Here is a 16303-nt window from a genome sequence, read left to right as displayed (position 1 = left end):
ATCCTGACCATCAAAGTGAGGAAAATGGAGCCTGACTCCACGCTGTAATGGCCTTCTGTTTTCATTTTCCATCTCAGGTGGTGGCTCACGGAAAGCCAGCTGGGCTTGTAATTGTGTTTGAGTTCCCAACATAGTTCTGAGCATATCATTCATTTGCTTCAGCTGTTCTTGTCACTCATGTAAACGTTGGTCATGTTGATTAAGAGTCTCCTGGGTTTGCTTGCTGGAACATGTATTTTCTGCCATTAGAATCGTAGGCTCTTGATACCAATTGTAAGGATATTGTTTCATGTATGACTGTAATGGAGTAAATGGATTGAAAAAGATGCAATGTGGATGGAAAAGGAAATGCAGACAAGCTGTTTGATAAAAGGCACTGAGAAAATCAGTGAGCCATTAGGGTACTTTGAGGGATCCCTTAACCTCCAAAACAAAGGACAATTCTATCAAGCGTTTTCAAATGATTCCTTCCGCGTACCACTACGGGTTACATACTCTACAGCCTAACAAACTCATCACCTAAGCTACTTACACGTGTCCCTTATTCTAACAGAAAGCAAATACAAAGCAAATGAAAAACGGTAATAAAAGACATTAAACGACATTACTGCATGATCTACTAAACGGCAAGTCTTCTTCCCAAACGGTGCGTTCCCAGTCTCTTCCCAAACGGTGCATTCCCAGTTCCTCCTCATATTTCACTTCACTTCACTTTCACTTCAGTTCCCTAAGTCTCGAATCTTCTTTCCCTTACACAGAGTCATCCCTTTGTCTTCCTCTATCCCTTCCTCAAGGAACCCTAATAGTGGGTCCTCGTCCAAAAGCCTCTATCTCTGCAACTCTCTATTTTTCACTTCTCGCTGCACTCTGATCTGTCTAAGGCATCCATTCATGGCAACAACTATCGTATTACTCCACTCTCTACGAAGTCGTGACGTCACCTCCACACCTCTATCTGCCTTCCGATCCTTCAACAACAATGCTCCTCATGTGTGGGCTCCGTCAAAGTTGGGTCACAATTGGGCAAGTCTGACCAGAGCATTTAGTTCTAAGCCTGTTGTGAGTGATGTTGTTGGCATTGACTTGGGAACGACCAATTCATGTGTTTCCGTTACCGAGGGAAGGAACCCCAAAGTTATTGAGAAGCTGTTTGATTAAAGGCTTGAGAGAAGACTTGGGATGGATTTATTCCCTTTGCTACCGGATGCGTTCGTTCATGTGGATTAAGCAGATTGAATGGTTGGAAGCAATCACATGTCTTCTCGACATTTTTTCTACCCTAACGGAGGCTACTGGTGCCATTGTCGATGACTTATTCATGCAATGTTTCAAATCGAATCCACCCGAAGCATGGGATTGGAATGTGTAGTTGTTTCTGCTATGGTGTTGGGGAGTTGTAGTTCGTTATTTGATTCTATTTCTCGTCAAGGTTATAGTATTGACACGGCGGTGGGTAATTTCCCTCTCTTCTTTTATTCCGAATCATGTCCTGCTCAAAAGGCAAGACAAGTTGAGGAAAAAGCTCGAGAGGCATTTGGTGGAGTTAATGTGTAGTTTCTTTGTTGCGTCATGGATTGGAGTTGTCAAACACAATGGGCCTTGGGCCTACGCAGGTTTTTGTGGCCAATCATACTTCCATGATTGATTTCATCCTCTTTGAGCAGATGAAATGCTTTGGTGTTATTATGAAGAAACATCCTGGATGGATTGGGCTCTTGCAAAGCACCAGATTAGGAAGGCATACAGATTGACATGGAAAGTGTTGGAAAGGAAGGCATACAGATTGACTTGGAGGAAGAGCCTGATCCTATCCAAGAAAAAAGAGGTAGCAATGGCTAGATTCCATAAATTGCTTTTAATGGCTGGTGCTGCAACAACTGAAAGAGCTGCTACTCTAGAGTTCGGAGACCTTGAAGAAGCTAACCTTCTACTTGATGAGGCTAAAACAGCAGACTCGGAAGCTAAAAATCTCCAACCAATCTACATTTTCAAGGTGGAAGGGTTAAAAATTTGCAAGGAACTTATTTCTAACCTTGGGAGAAAGCAGCTAGCGAAACTGGAAGCTGTTGTTTCTCATTCAAGAACAAAGTACCAGGCCTCAATGGACTTAATTCGAGTTTAAATGTTTGTTGGGCTATGAGCCAGTTTAAATTCATTTGCATTTCCTTTATTTCAGTCCGGTATGTTATTTGGACTATAGGATAACAAGTCAAGGACCTAGACCTTTAGTTTTATTTCTTCTCTCTACGTTGTTAGTTCGGGTAAGCCTGAGCCCATGTAAGGGTCGGCACACTAAGTACTTGGCAGGTGCTCTAGTCGTTCTTTATCCAGAATGTAATAGAAGCTTCTACATACAATTTTCTTCTTCCTTCTGAATTTCTAAAACATTTCATTTTATTTACCATCAATCCATTGGGTGTGTTACATTTTTGTACTTTGATTCTTCTCATCTTTCTATAGCCATGACCTTCACTGTTTTAGCATCCCACCATTTTCCCAAACACCCATAAAAGGACATCTATATTTTTTCAGAAATATTTTCCACCTCTCTCATCAGTTTCACAAATACCAATAAATACACACCTGAAAAAATTCTCAACGATTAAAAAAATATCAAGAAATTTTCATATCCAAACAAGACTTCGGGATTACAAATTTCAATCCACAAATCCCAAGTATAAATAAAGTAAATGTGCTTTCAGAGAGTAGGTTCATGCTGTAAATGAGAGACCATTACTACACTTGGACGAATCCAGAACCTAAATTGCTCATTACAGAAGGCTCAAAGATTTACATGGCATCCAACCACATGTAAAAAATACTTCGAAATCCAAATAAGCAGAAGCAGGGACAGCTTATTAGGCAACAAAATAAATCACTCACTTTTAGCACAGTTAAATTATTTTGTTCAAATCACTATAAGCATTTCATGAGTATAAATGCCTTCCACTGTAAGGAGAAAATATGGATAATCATCATTATTTTCAATTACACAACGCATACTTCTTTTACAGTAGCCTCTGTCCCGGTCACTGTACAATTAATGAATTGTTTTGAATCACTGACCTTTAGCTTCTATGAACTTTTCTTGGATTCTTTCATGAAGAAACTCCAGGCTAGCAGAGCAGCCCCAACTGCAGGCTCCACCTGGTGTAGATTTAAAGAGACAAAATCGTGATGCGGTTACAAATATTACCAATGAGTAATGATAGACACACGAAATATGACAAATATACATATCAGAGGTCTTAATTTCACTAGCATATGCTACTATGCCTACCAAAACAAAGAATGAGAAAAAAACACTCTCAATAGAAAACATTTTTACAATATGAATAATGATTTTGGTCGATTGGTTTCTCGGGTAGAATACTTGGGTTTTCTACCGTTCATGTAATTGACAAATTTCATTTGAAGGCACATGTTTTGAACGTTATTATGTCACCAATTGTCCCAAAAGTTTAAACTAATGGGAATGAATAATTTCAATCATTTGATTAATATCTCAAAACTCCTCACGTGGGCCAAACTCCTATAACGAGTGGGCCAAACACGTGCAACATGCAAAGGGACACTAAGCAGGGTTCAAGCTTATAACCATTGGTTTGATTTGATGTTAAATTATCAACAGTCCCAAAAGATTAAGATAATATAAGAAGGGGTGAAATTTATCATTTATTGGCTAAGGTTATTCATCAAATGATCTATATACATAAATAACGAAAAACAATCACCTTCCCCATCCCATGCATTCAATCTATATCACCGCACTATACATATAAGAAGCATGTTGAACACTGGAAAGACTAGGATTGGATTCAGTTTCAGAAGATTATTAGCTTCTTATGGTTTCTGTTTCTTCGGCTGACATTTGTAGCTAGGCAATAAGAAGTATTTTTGAACTGAAAAACAGAAGGTAATGTTTTCAGATAACTGCTACACAGATGAATGTGAAATATTCTCACCGTCGGCCTAATTGCCTGTACCCCAGGGTAGTCCTTCGAGATGTAGTTCATGACTTCCTTCCCTATATCCCATCTCTTATTTGCTTCAAGAACGCCACCAACCATTACAAGCGGAAAATAGTCTTTCCCATCTGCAGTATTTTTTACTCCATAAATAAATCAATTAGAACAACCCATTCAACAGAGATTTTGTGGGAAACACTCCATACTATCAGATTTTATTTGCCAAGTTTGTAATTAAATTTAGTTTTGATAAAACCACAAGAAATACTCCTATTGAGAATATTGAAAATGATGTCTCATAGCCATATGCATGGTTTGCAACCTTCTTGATACATTCCGTTAGAATGAGAAACAAACATGGACCAAAGCATTCGACATACATGATATAATAGCTTAGTACATAGAGACTCTTCCTACATTGTTGATATTTGATTACATGGTCCAATATCTTATATGATCAAGACTTCTACAAGTTGTCCATTCAAAGAGGGAATAAACCCAAGGGACAACTACAGGGTGATATACAAGAAGAATGTCTCAGATCAGAAACACAAGCTGAAAACAATCACATGCGTGAAAGGTTTAACAGACAATTGTTTACTCCCCTCCCAAAGCATTATACTAGACCTTTCTTTTTATATAAGTAATGTAATCTCGTTATAAGTGCAAAGGAGGTACATAGGAAGTATACAAGAGAATCCATATTTAATTGAAAAAGAAAACAGCAATTCTAGAAATCTGAAAAACTAATAAAAAGCTGAGTATCATGAGCTCCAATCCACGCATAAAGGGAGTGGAGGACAGTCTTTTTCAGTTCCACCATTGAAGCTTCCTTATCCTACCAGTCCATGCATTTTGCTCTGGCCAAATACACCATATCAAGCATAAAGGAGCCAACCTCTACACTACCAAAAAATTGCCAAACACTTGCTGTCCTCCCCCAGCTCACCTGGCATAACACAATCAACACCAAATCCCATACATAGCACACACCACAAATTTCTTGCAACTTCACAATAAAGAAGTAAATCAATGGTGTCTTCATTCATCTTACACATACAACACCAATAATTGATGGCGATGTTTTGCTTCCTCAGACTGTCCAGTTTCAAAATCTTACCCAAACTTGTGTCTCTTGGATAGGATCCAACATATTCTATCCACACCTCTATCTTACTCTGAAATTGTAAAGCATCTCAAAATGAAGAAGCCAGATCCACCTCCAATCTTGCAAGGGTTTAGTTGAAAGTGTATCCCAACGAGTATTGTTTTTGATAAGTAAGAAGTAATTGTATTGATAAAGATAGACATAACCCAAGTACATTGGAGGTATACGTAAGAGTACACCAAGTTAAGAACTAGAAACTGTTACAAGAAAATCTTGGAAGCTGAGACCATTTAACTCTAAAGCAATGGCCCACATAAACAAAGTCTTCCAAAAATAACTCATAAACTCCTCGGAGGATCTTTCATGATCCTCAAAAAGCCTATCATTTCTTTCTCTCCAAATACACCAGAAAATACAAATAGGAGCCATCTTCCACACCGTTGCAATCTGTGGTGTCCCTGAGAGCCCTCTTCAGCTAGCTAGTAATTCCACCACCTTTCCTGGCATTATCCATGCTAATCCCATTCTACTGAAAAAGTAATTCCAAATGTCCCTCGAAAATCACAAAGTAAGAGTAGGTGATCTACCGTTTCCCCACTATTTCTGCAAATACAACACCAGTCTATAATTATGAGTCCACGCCTTAGATTATCCATGGTTAGTATCTTTCCTAAAGTAGTTGTCCAAACAAAGAAAGCAGCCTTGGGAGGTGCTTTACTCCCCAACGAGTATTTTCATTCAGGATTTTCATATTCTCAGCAACCCAAGCATCCTCACAACGAACGATAAAAAACCCCATCATTTATGGGAGCATAAATACTCGACCAATTCACTAAATGAAATTTAAACTTAGCACCAACTCCCCCACATAAGAAGTCTATGAATCATTTCAAACCTATTAGCCACTCTTACTGGAATAGAGAACAAAGATAAGTAAGAGGTAGGCAGATTGGAAAGAGTGATTTCCATTTAAATCAAATGACCACCCTTAGACAAATAAAAAGCCTTTTCCAACCAGTGAACCTTTGCTCCATTTTCTCCAACAAGATAAAGACTTGTAAATTGCACCCAAAGGCAAAGAACAAAATTTATAGCCAAGAATACGGATCAAACTTTACTCATCACAAACAGGAACAATATCAGATTTCGCCAAAACAAACCTAAAACCACTTAAAACATAAGGAAAAGCAGCAACTGTTGCAGTTGTTTCAGCATTTGCTTCACAAAGAAGAAAAAAATCAGTGTAGGATTTTCATCCTTAGGCCCACCGAATAACAAGACAAGCCCCGGTCCACTGTAGGATTCATCATCCTACCTATCTCCTCCATAACAATTACACATAACAATGACAAAAGTGGAGATCCCATTGCCTCAAACCACGAGCTACAAAAAAATCAAGATGATGAACCATTAATAAGAACGGAAAACCACACTGTAGGAAGACGATATGATATCCAAACTGTACATTGTGATACCCCATATGATAAGGATAAGGGTAGGTTGTGTATGAGATCCCACATTATTTGAGAAGGAGAAGTTCTTGCTCTTTATAATGGTTTCAATGGGGCTCTAATTGTATCATTGACTAGTCCTTTTGGAGTATAGGCCAAGTGGTTTGGGCCTTTCATTGGGGCGTTATAAATGGTATCAGAGTCTATCCCAACCAAAAATGTGGGACTTGAGCCGTGCTATCTACGATGGACTGATCCGACGAGGACGTCAGGAATTTAAGGGGGGAGATTGTGATACCCCATATGATAAAGATAAAGATAGGTGGTGTATGAGATCCTACATTGCTTGGGAAGGAGAAGTTCTTGCACTTTATAATGGTTCCAATGGAGCTCCAATCGTATCATTGACTAGTCCTTTTAGAGTTAGGCCAAATGGTTTGAACTTTCCATTGGGGCGTTACATACATGCCACCCCAAATCCACATCTCTTCACAAAAAATTTCAATCCACATGATCATAGGCTTTCTCCAAGTCCGATTTATGCAACAAATCACTTATGCCATCTCTAATCCAACTACCTAAACATTCATTAGCCATCAAAACCGAAATCAGACTTGTCTACCTTGAATGAAGGCATTATGGGAATTAGGAATAATCTTTCCAAAAACCAACTTAAGCATATGACCAATACCTCAGTAATATACTCATCCCACTATGCTAGGACGAAACTCCATGTATAAGGAGCAAGATATTGTATTAGGAGCAAGCTAATATGGTTGTGCTTGGTAGTGGACATCCATGGCTTGCACACTATAAATAAATGATAGAAAATTAGGGACACAATGATTTACGTGGCTCGGCACTAAGGCCTACGTCCATAGGTCTTGAATGCAAAATCCACTATAAATGGGGTTAAATACATGATCTCCCTCCTCTATAAGCTCTCTGTTATAGTGGTCTAAAATGGAGGATCTCACAGGTTAAGGATGACCCCCTTAGCTCTTCTTGTTTTGGAGAAGTCAGAACCCACTTTCGTTACCTCCTTCCTTCCCTCTTAAGCCCATTCCTCCACTTTATGTCTTGTCCTGCAGCTTTATGTCCCCTCCTTGCTTCATGCCTTCTCAAGTCAACTCCTGACAGGCCTCTTGTCTTATTCTCTCTTCTCTTCATTTGGTCATGGGCTTCAGTCCTCCATGGGTCCCTGGTGGGCTTATCATCTTCAATCATTTTATCCCCCAACAAAATGCATGCTCATATCTCAAAATGCCAAGAATGAGATATATGCATGGAGTGATGGAAGGGCATAGAAACAATTCTTTTGCTCCAAATATAAAAGTGTTAAATAAAGTCTTTTCACATATGATGAGCTATAGCTATTAGTTTCTTCTAACACGCACAACCATGGACCCTAAAGAAAACTTCTAAATTATGTCCAAGTCATGTTCTGCCTGCTTTGTTTTTTATGGGTCATGTTGTGTTTAGTTTCAATCTTATAGAATTAAGTTCATTCATAATAAGTGACGCATAGCAGTCTTGTAGATGGTTGAGGTATGCTAGAAAACAATTATTGACAAGACTAATTACTTGTAGAGGCCAATTCAAACAACAAATTACATTAACTGGTGAAGTACTGATACCACAAACATTCAACGGTAAAATAATTTAAGAGGTCAAGACGCGTGACTATATCATATGATTTTCTAAACACAGAAGCAAAAGAAAAGAAAAGATAGCTCTTTTATTTTCTGGTTTTAGTTGTATATTCCACACCTTCACCACACAAACCAAGTCTTTGAACAACAGCTTTCACGCTTGAAGCCAGCTCTTGGACTGAATCTAGCAAGATCGTATTTGCAACCTCATCACCTGCCTCCGCACAAGAAACAACAACTGGAACCAGTGCTGCAATGCGAGCCCAGGATGGATCTGCATAGGTCCACCTAAATTCCATTTGGGAGAAAAATATTGTGACCCAATATGCCATCCAATCATGTCCATGATATGCTTTCTATATCAATTTAAGACCTAATTTACAGTTTAAATAAGAAAAAACTAACCAAGCTCCTACATAATTTCCAAAGAATACCTTTAGCTAAGGACAACAAGATGGTATAGACAAAGCATACAACTTTAATACAAGAGTTAACCACCACAGATCGAAACTGAAATTTATGGTCAATAAGAAGAATGAAGGATAAAAGACTAGAAGGTTGACCAACATTTGTTCTCTCTCACAAAAGATCCAAAGATCATCTGCAACATCTGCAAGAAAGCAAATTTTTTTTGCCTCTGCCATCTTCAAATCAAGAACATACCACAAAATTTAAAGAAGGACAATGTACAGTGGTATTTTCATCTTACTTCCAGGAGGCATTTTTTCTTCAATATATTATATTGATGATTAAATAAATGTTGGTTAGCCTGCAGAGAACCTTATGCAGATTTATCAAATAGAATGGATAACAAGCATTGTCACGTTTTATGCAACAGCAACTAATTTTCAGATTGGTACCCAATGAGTTCATCTGGAGAAACAAGGTCAAGCGTCTGTAAAATACAACTTGTAAGCATTGTATGTGGACCGCGACCATCATGAGCCCTTACGATGGCAGTTAATGCCTGCGCAGCTATTCCATATCCACTGCAAGGAAATTAAACCATCAATGAAAACTCTGAAAAAGGAATTTTTTTGATAACCCAAGCTGAGATAACCAAAATTGTGTGGGAAGATAATCCAAAGGAAATAGAAAGATAAATTCTTCCACAATGAGCACATCAAATAGAAATTTCTCAAAAATTTATAAAATTATTGGAAAAGAAAACATCCCTTTATGAGTTAAGTAATTTTCAGTCCAACTAGATACTTGAGTACAGCAGCTTATTTATAAAACATTTTTTATATTAAACAGAAGAAGAGCATAGCAATAGTAGGTAGTGAGATTGATTTGAAAAGCATGACTATACTAATATATTTGGAAGATCAGCTAATTCATGGGATGGCAAAGAAAGCATCATCACGATGCGAATAGAGTTTTTGGTCGCACAATAGCATGATCTGGTTTCGTACAAGAAACTCATCAATAATGAATATTATACATTGCTTAGGAGGGAGAAGTTCAAGCCCTTCATAATAAATTCCAAGGGACTTCAATTGTAATTTTGACTAGTCCTTTAGGAGCATGGGCCCAAATGTTGTGTGGGCCTTCATTGGGTCATTACAAATGGTTTCAGAATCAATCTTACCCAGAAGTATGACACTTGAGCCATGCCAACCTATAATGGACTTGGCCCAAGGAGGTTGTCGGGAAATTAAGGGGCAGATAGTAATACCCGGATTGTGCAATTGTATATGGGAAGGTAGTGGATGAGATTCGTTCAAAGCCCTTTATAACGAATTTCAAGGGACTCCAATTGTAACTTGGACCAGTCCTTTCAGAGCATGGGCCTAAATGTGGCTTGGGCCTTCCTTGGATCATTACATAACATTGCTGCCACAACCTATTATTTGGCATTCTTGTGGCAATCTTCATCCATGAAATAACTAAACACTTACCTTAACAAACTTTAACAACCGATTGACTACAAAACAAAATTAGTTTTTTTCATTCTTCTAGATAAGTACAGAACAGAACAAAGATGTCAATAAGAAATAAATCTGAGATAGAGCCTGAGTCTGCCTTATTATATGCCTTGCCAACCTTATCATGCAGGTATAGAGAGACTGCTTTAAACTATGAAACTTTTCAAAATGCTTAAATTTCATTCTAGCATTGGAAATACTCGTCTCTCTTGGAGTTATAGCCTCGGTCGGATGATCTCAGACGTTTCTTCTTCCATACTTATTTTTCGGCTTCTGTGATTGTCCTCAATGGGACTAGCTCCCATGATTTTCTTGTATCCATTTCTAGTTCCTAACGTGTAACTAGGTGTTATCCATGTATACTTTCCCTAGGTACTTGTGCTTTGCCTATTTAATTATAGATCATCTTGAGAGAGTTTGACAACTGGTGTGGAAGAAGAACATCGGCCACATAAACCTATATACCTTCCCCAATCACCTAAGATGGGACCTGCACCAGCAGCCCGAGCTTCACGACCATCTTCTGTGAATCCATAAGCAATGGTCCCTGTACCAGCAATTAAAACACAACCATGAAGCTTTCCCATAGTCCCACTTGCTAGAGCTGCAACGGCATCATTCTGAACATATAGTTGTACGCGGCTGGGAAATATATCACTGTTCACATCGGGAGAGAACATACTCAAAACAGAAGATATCGATAGAAACAAGTGTAATGGGGGAGGGGAAGCTATTTCTGGATGAAAAATATTAAATCCATAAATGATAGAGCAGCATAACACATAAATGATATACAGTGCAAGCACGGGTGGTGACGCAACCATGTTGAAAATGCAGCTCACTGGATGCCTTCAAACCCAAATGCTCATACCCCAACACTCTGCTCCCCATAACCACCAACATTTTGCGCCAACATTCACAAAGTTTACAAATCTCCTACACATTTTTTATGCAGCTTCTATTAAATAATATAAATATGATTTCCAGGCCACAATATTGATCCACTATCCTACTAATCAAAAAAAAAAAATATCAATCCACTGTCCTCTCCCCTTTCTAAATCAAGTGTATATTGCATCCATTTTTCATCAAATGTTTTTCAAGAGTACAATTAGATTGTCTAAAATTGAAAGACCCAACATACAAAGTGCCCCACCACACTCTCCCTCATTCTTGACCAAAAATGAGGGAGCGACTGATTGCTACTAGAAAATTAGGATAATTGGATATTAGGGACAAAGATAGAAAACCATGAAAAGCTATGTACAGGACGTCCCAGATTTGATATAAAACACTAAATGCAAAGCCTTACGATTGATGTATAGTTGTTATGCAATTATTAGATATTAATGCAAAACAGAATCATCCATCAATTTCATGAACATTTGAGATATAACATAGAAAGGAAAGTTTTCTGTTCCTTTGCTGAAATAAGAGTTAGAATTTATCAGGAAACTATAAGAAATTCAAGCAGTCGCAATAGAAGGGATAGAATGAGCAGGCACTTTCTTTTCTATTTCGGAGTTGTGGAACATCGCGCTTAATAACCTGATTAAGCAACAATAGCTAATGGGATAACCAGCAAATGGAAAATGAAACAAATAAATGAATAAATAGAATATTACAAATTTCCATGCATTTCATGAACTATAAATATATGCTTTTATAGAGCACACCTAAGCCAATCTATAATTCTTTGCTGATCCGTGGGATGGTTAACTCCAGATACAGCTAGACAAACAGCTCGAACGGCAGTCCGATTTAAACCTGACTTTGCAAGTGCATCTGCCATAACTTGCTCCAAAGTTTCCCTTGCGGCAGTTTCTGTAGAGAGGAAAACATATTATCTGAAAATCCTAGCCATAGAATAACTCTATCTGCCACTTCATGTTTTATCAGAAATATTGTCCATTTTATGGTGCAGCTTTCTTTATTGATAAGTAAAATAATATATTAGCTTAGACAAAAAAATATAATATAATCTACTAAATGTCCTAAGGAGCTGATGTTCATGAAAGTATATGAAAGTTACAAATCCGTAAGGACCTAAGGTACAAGTGCTTAAAATGTCCAAATTCAGAATATTATCAGTATATGGCCATTTAGGCCATAAAAGACAAGATAGATGCAAAAACCAGAAAAACAAAAAACAAAAAACTAATGATGAGTAATAAGTCATAATTATGAATTTTGCTATAAAGGCCCAACAAATTTTAAATCTACACAAGAGATTAAGAAATATTTGCTAATGTTAAACACCCAAAGTTCCAATGGGTCTGATTTAAATGGCACTTCCTCCTCATACGAATGGGATGCAGGATGAGAACATAGATTAAAATACGCTTCATACATGCATAATTTATAGGTAACAAAGTTTAAAAGCAAAAATACCCTAACCAAGGTTTTGCACCATAGGTGACGGAAAAAATTAGCACGGCATGAACCGATAATAAAAATGAATTTACTAAAACATCCATAAAATGGTGCATATATTAATGCCTACCACAGTTACACATCCATATTAAGGCATGCCATTAAAAGAGAAAGCAGAAAAATAATGAGTTAAAAGAGGTCTGATAGACTTTCATGCTGCTGAACAAGAGTAATGATTAGAGAAGCCCTCCAATGATAGTAGCCCAGTAGTGCTGTCTTGAAACAAGTGACATTGCTATGTCCTTGCCATATATTCATTCTCCCTCCCTCTCTCTCTTTCCTTCTCACTTTTTCCACTCTTTAATGAGTTATCTATCAGTTCAGGTTAAATACAGGCAGCTGAATATTTTTTTCCCACCCAAAACAAAAGCGAAGCACATTTCAGTAATGTTTGCTAAAAATAATAGTTAAACTAAAAAAAAAAAAAAGTGTCTAATGTCCAATTTTAAAGCATCACCAAGGTTTTCTTTTTCTTCTCTTTTGGGTGTTAGGTACATCCTTTTCTTTTCTCTTTTGTCTTCTTCTTTTCCTTTTACCTGCATTTTTCTTTTTCCATCACTGAGAAACTACAGAACTCCAAAGAATTCTCAACAGGAGACCATCAGCCAATTTAGAGGGACATTGGACAAACATGGGGTAACTAACACGACTCCAAGTAATTGACTTTCAAAAATTGGCTTCAAGAACCTGTCTTGTGTTCAGTGATAGAATCTTTCTGGAGTAAAATGATGTGTTCCATGATGGGCCTGAAGCAAGTCACAACAACGAAGGCAGATTTTTTACAAGTACAATAATTTTTACTAATCATCATGAAAGGAAACAAAGACAAGATCGAGGTAGAGTGGATTATACTTCAAATGCACCTAATGAGAGGAACAAAAGAGATCACAATATATACTTCAGATACATCTAATGAAAGAAAGAAAAGAGAAGAAGAAAATCCTATAAGCTAAAGCTAGGAAGGTAGGTGGGTTGCCATCCAATGGTCAAGTAAATTGAAAAGTAAATCCTTTGTGGCAAAGGGTGTAACACTACTAAGAACAGTGTATCAAAGACAGCAGTTTCAAGACTCTAATCAGACTCGCCTATCCCTCTAACATGTCTAACGGCATCCCTCTCATTTCCACACCACCATCTGCTTGCTCCACTTATATTCATGCAAGCACCAACTCCTAAGGCATCAGGACGAACTGCTCCACCTCCAGGTTCTCCTTGCATCTACATGCACATGCACCCATCAAACATTCTGGAATTGATATATGTGATAGTTGTGGCCCATCAGCCCTTTGACTGCATAATTGATATAGGATTAACCACCCCCCTTCCCCCCCCCCAAAAAAAAAAATAAAAAAAAATAAAAACAACCAAAACCATTTGTCTCAACAAAGAAGGAATCAAGCCTCCACCAATGAAAAACTGCTCTGCACGTACTCTGAGAAAACAGAAGAATATCCCTCCAGCTCGGCATAGTTTGTTAGGATCATTTCCTTTTTGTCTTTTTGTACAGATAGCTTTTATTCTAGAACAATGTAGAATAGGTGTAGGTTGGTTATTCTTTCTATTTTTTGATTGGCTGAAAGGGTATTGCTCGAAGGATATATGTACTGAGGATGTGTCAGATTCGACTACTAAATGAGAATCATAATTTTTCTCTCCAATCCTTCTTCATTTCCTTTCATTCTTTATCTTTAACAATTTGTAAGAAGTTACAATACTTCGATACTGTGGATCTTCTCAATGGGAGCAGCTACGAAGCCCAATTCGTCCTCATTAAACTTGAGCCCAGCAGCATCTCCGTTGCCTATAGAAGATGAGAGTTTCTTTAAAATGCATTTGCGGATCGAGGTTGGTGCCGTAGCTTCGGAATGACTATCATAATACTAACACTAGGTTCAAAAGAACTACAATATCGTCCCAGAATTTCTTTTCTTTTCTTTTTTTCGGGGGAAGGGGGGTTAAATTCTTTTCTTAACAAACTAAGCCCAACAGCAGAAGACCTCAAAACATAAATGAAGAAGAAAAATTGAAAAACACGTTAATTCACTTCAAATTCCAGATAAAAAAAAATAAAGAAAAAACGTGGTAAAGAAAATGAAAAATAAGATTACCGCCTACACTGTTGTGGTTGGAGCAGCCGGCAACAGCGCGAGCGAGGACGGGGAGAGGGTCAGGAAAATGAGAGTGTGAACAGGGAATGACGGGCATACATACGCACACGGTCGAGGTCGTGCCGCCGTCCAATCCAAGCACGACATCTACCCCGCACTGATTGGCTGCCACCGCTGGCAATTCGTGCTCGAAGTCCCAGATTTCCCCATTCCTATGCCTCTTCATCACCCGCACTTATTCTCAGTGGCACCCCTTTTGTGTCTGATTTGGTTTCAAAAGAGCAAGAGACAAGGACCGAAGAAGAAATGGACAACAAGGACAGAACAGAACACGACCGTGGAGGAGTCAGAATTTTGGGTAACAATAAGGTCCCTGGCAGAGACAGATACAGGTAGAGAGAGCAGGCGTTACTGTTTGCGCCAAGGAAAATACAAACACGCGAGGGTGGGATTCGGACGGCAAATGTGCCAAACGCTACTGACGAACTCCACTATTTTTGAATGTATGTTTTTCTCTTTTTTAAATCTCAGTTACCTTCTTCTCAAACAAACGAAAATGCAAGTTGGTGGACTCTCTTTTAAAACTGAGTTATCTCATAATTTTGTGAACGGTAATAATTGGGATCTGAATGAAGATGTTTTTATTTAATTTTGAAAAATAAGATAAAAAAAATTGAATATAATATAATAAAATTAAAAAATTATTTGAATATAATTTTTAATATTAATTTATTATGAAGTTATAAAAGTTGTATTGATTTGTGTATGTAAAAATTATATTAATTTTTACGTTTGGATAATAATTAAGTAATAATTAGATGAAAAAGTTAAAATTAAAAATTAAAAGTGTTTTGTATTTAAGTGATGTTAAAGAATAAAATTACCTAAAAGTTTTGAAAATGATAAGAATTCTAATAATGTCCAAACATGCCCAAACGAAAATGCAAGTTGGTGGACGATCTTTTAATTCTCAGTTATCTCATAATTTTGTGAATGGTAATAATTGGGATTCGAATGAAGATGTTTTTATTGGATTTTGAAAAATAAGATAGAAAAAATTGAATAAAATATAATAAAATTAAAAAATTATTTGAATATAATTTTTAATATTAATTTTATTACGAAATTTATAAAAATTGTATTGATTTGTGTGTGTAAAAATTATATTAACTTTTTCGTTTAAATAATAATTAGATAATGATTAGATGAAAAAGTTAAAATTAAAAATTAAATAGTATTTTGTATTTGAATGATGTTAAAGAATAAAATTATTAGAAGTTTTGTAAATGATGAGAATTCTAATAATGTCCAAACATGCCCTTATTCTCTTACAAAATTACCGTGCTCTTTGTTTCCTATTTTTTATTTTGATGTTTTCAAGTTGTATGTAGGCTCTTACCCACCTTAGGTCCCCTTATTATGATACGAGTTTATTTTCAATTTGGAACACTGTAAACCAACCTTTTACGCTTTCTAACGAGGGCATCCTTTCTGAATTGAAAGGGTTGATTGATAACCTTTATGCATGTTTATATAACAAAAAAAAAAAATAGTGATTTTTTGGAAGAGTAATACTATATATAGTTGTAGAGTATGCAAATATTTTACAGTCATTTTGAAAAAGAATATGGTCTATTATTAAAAAATTAATTTTT

General features: G+C 37.0%; 1 protein-coding gene across 2 annotated transcripts; it reads right to left on the bottom strand.

Annotated features, from left to right (window-relative positions):
* Positions 1–2858: 2858 nt before the first annotated feature.
* On the bottom strand, positions 2859–15145 carry LOC108990824 (N-acetyl-D-glucosamine kinase-like). 2 transcript variants are annotated; one of them, XM_018964920.2, is made up of 7 exons: positions 14649–15144; positions 11784–11931; positions 10573–10764; positions 9040–9168; positions 8298–8467; positions 3966–4096; positions 2859–3147 (listed from the first exon to the last, which is right to left on the bottom strand). In XM_018964920.2, exons 1-7 carry the CDS (start codon positions 14872–14874, stop codon positions 3076–3078), a joined length of 1068 nt encoding a protein of 355 aa, XP_018820465.1. In that variant the 5' UTR covers positions 14875–15144; the 3' UTR covers positions 2859–3075. The 2 variants fall into 2 exon arrangements, with proteins under 2 accessions (XP_018820465.1, XP_035538756.1); XM_035682863.1 differs by lacking the exon at positions 10573–10764 and having other exon boundaries at positions 14649–15145.
* Between the last annotated feature and the right edge of the window lie 1158 nt (positions 15146–16303).

This window comes from Juglans regia, chromosome 1 (assembly GCF_001411555.2).
Source record: "Juglans regia cultivar Chandler chromosome 1, Walnut 2.0, whole genome shotgun sequence".
Taxonomy (NCBI): Eukaryota; Viridiplantae; Streptophyta; class Magnoliopsida; order Fagales; family Juglandaceae; genus Juglans; species Juglans regia.
Note: the sequence above shows the minus strand (reverse complement) of the source record. Positions and strands in the feature narration are given on the sequence as shown.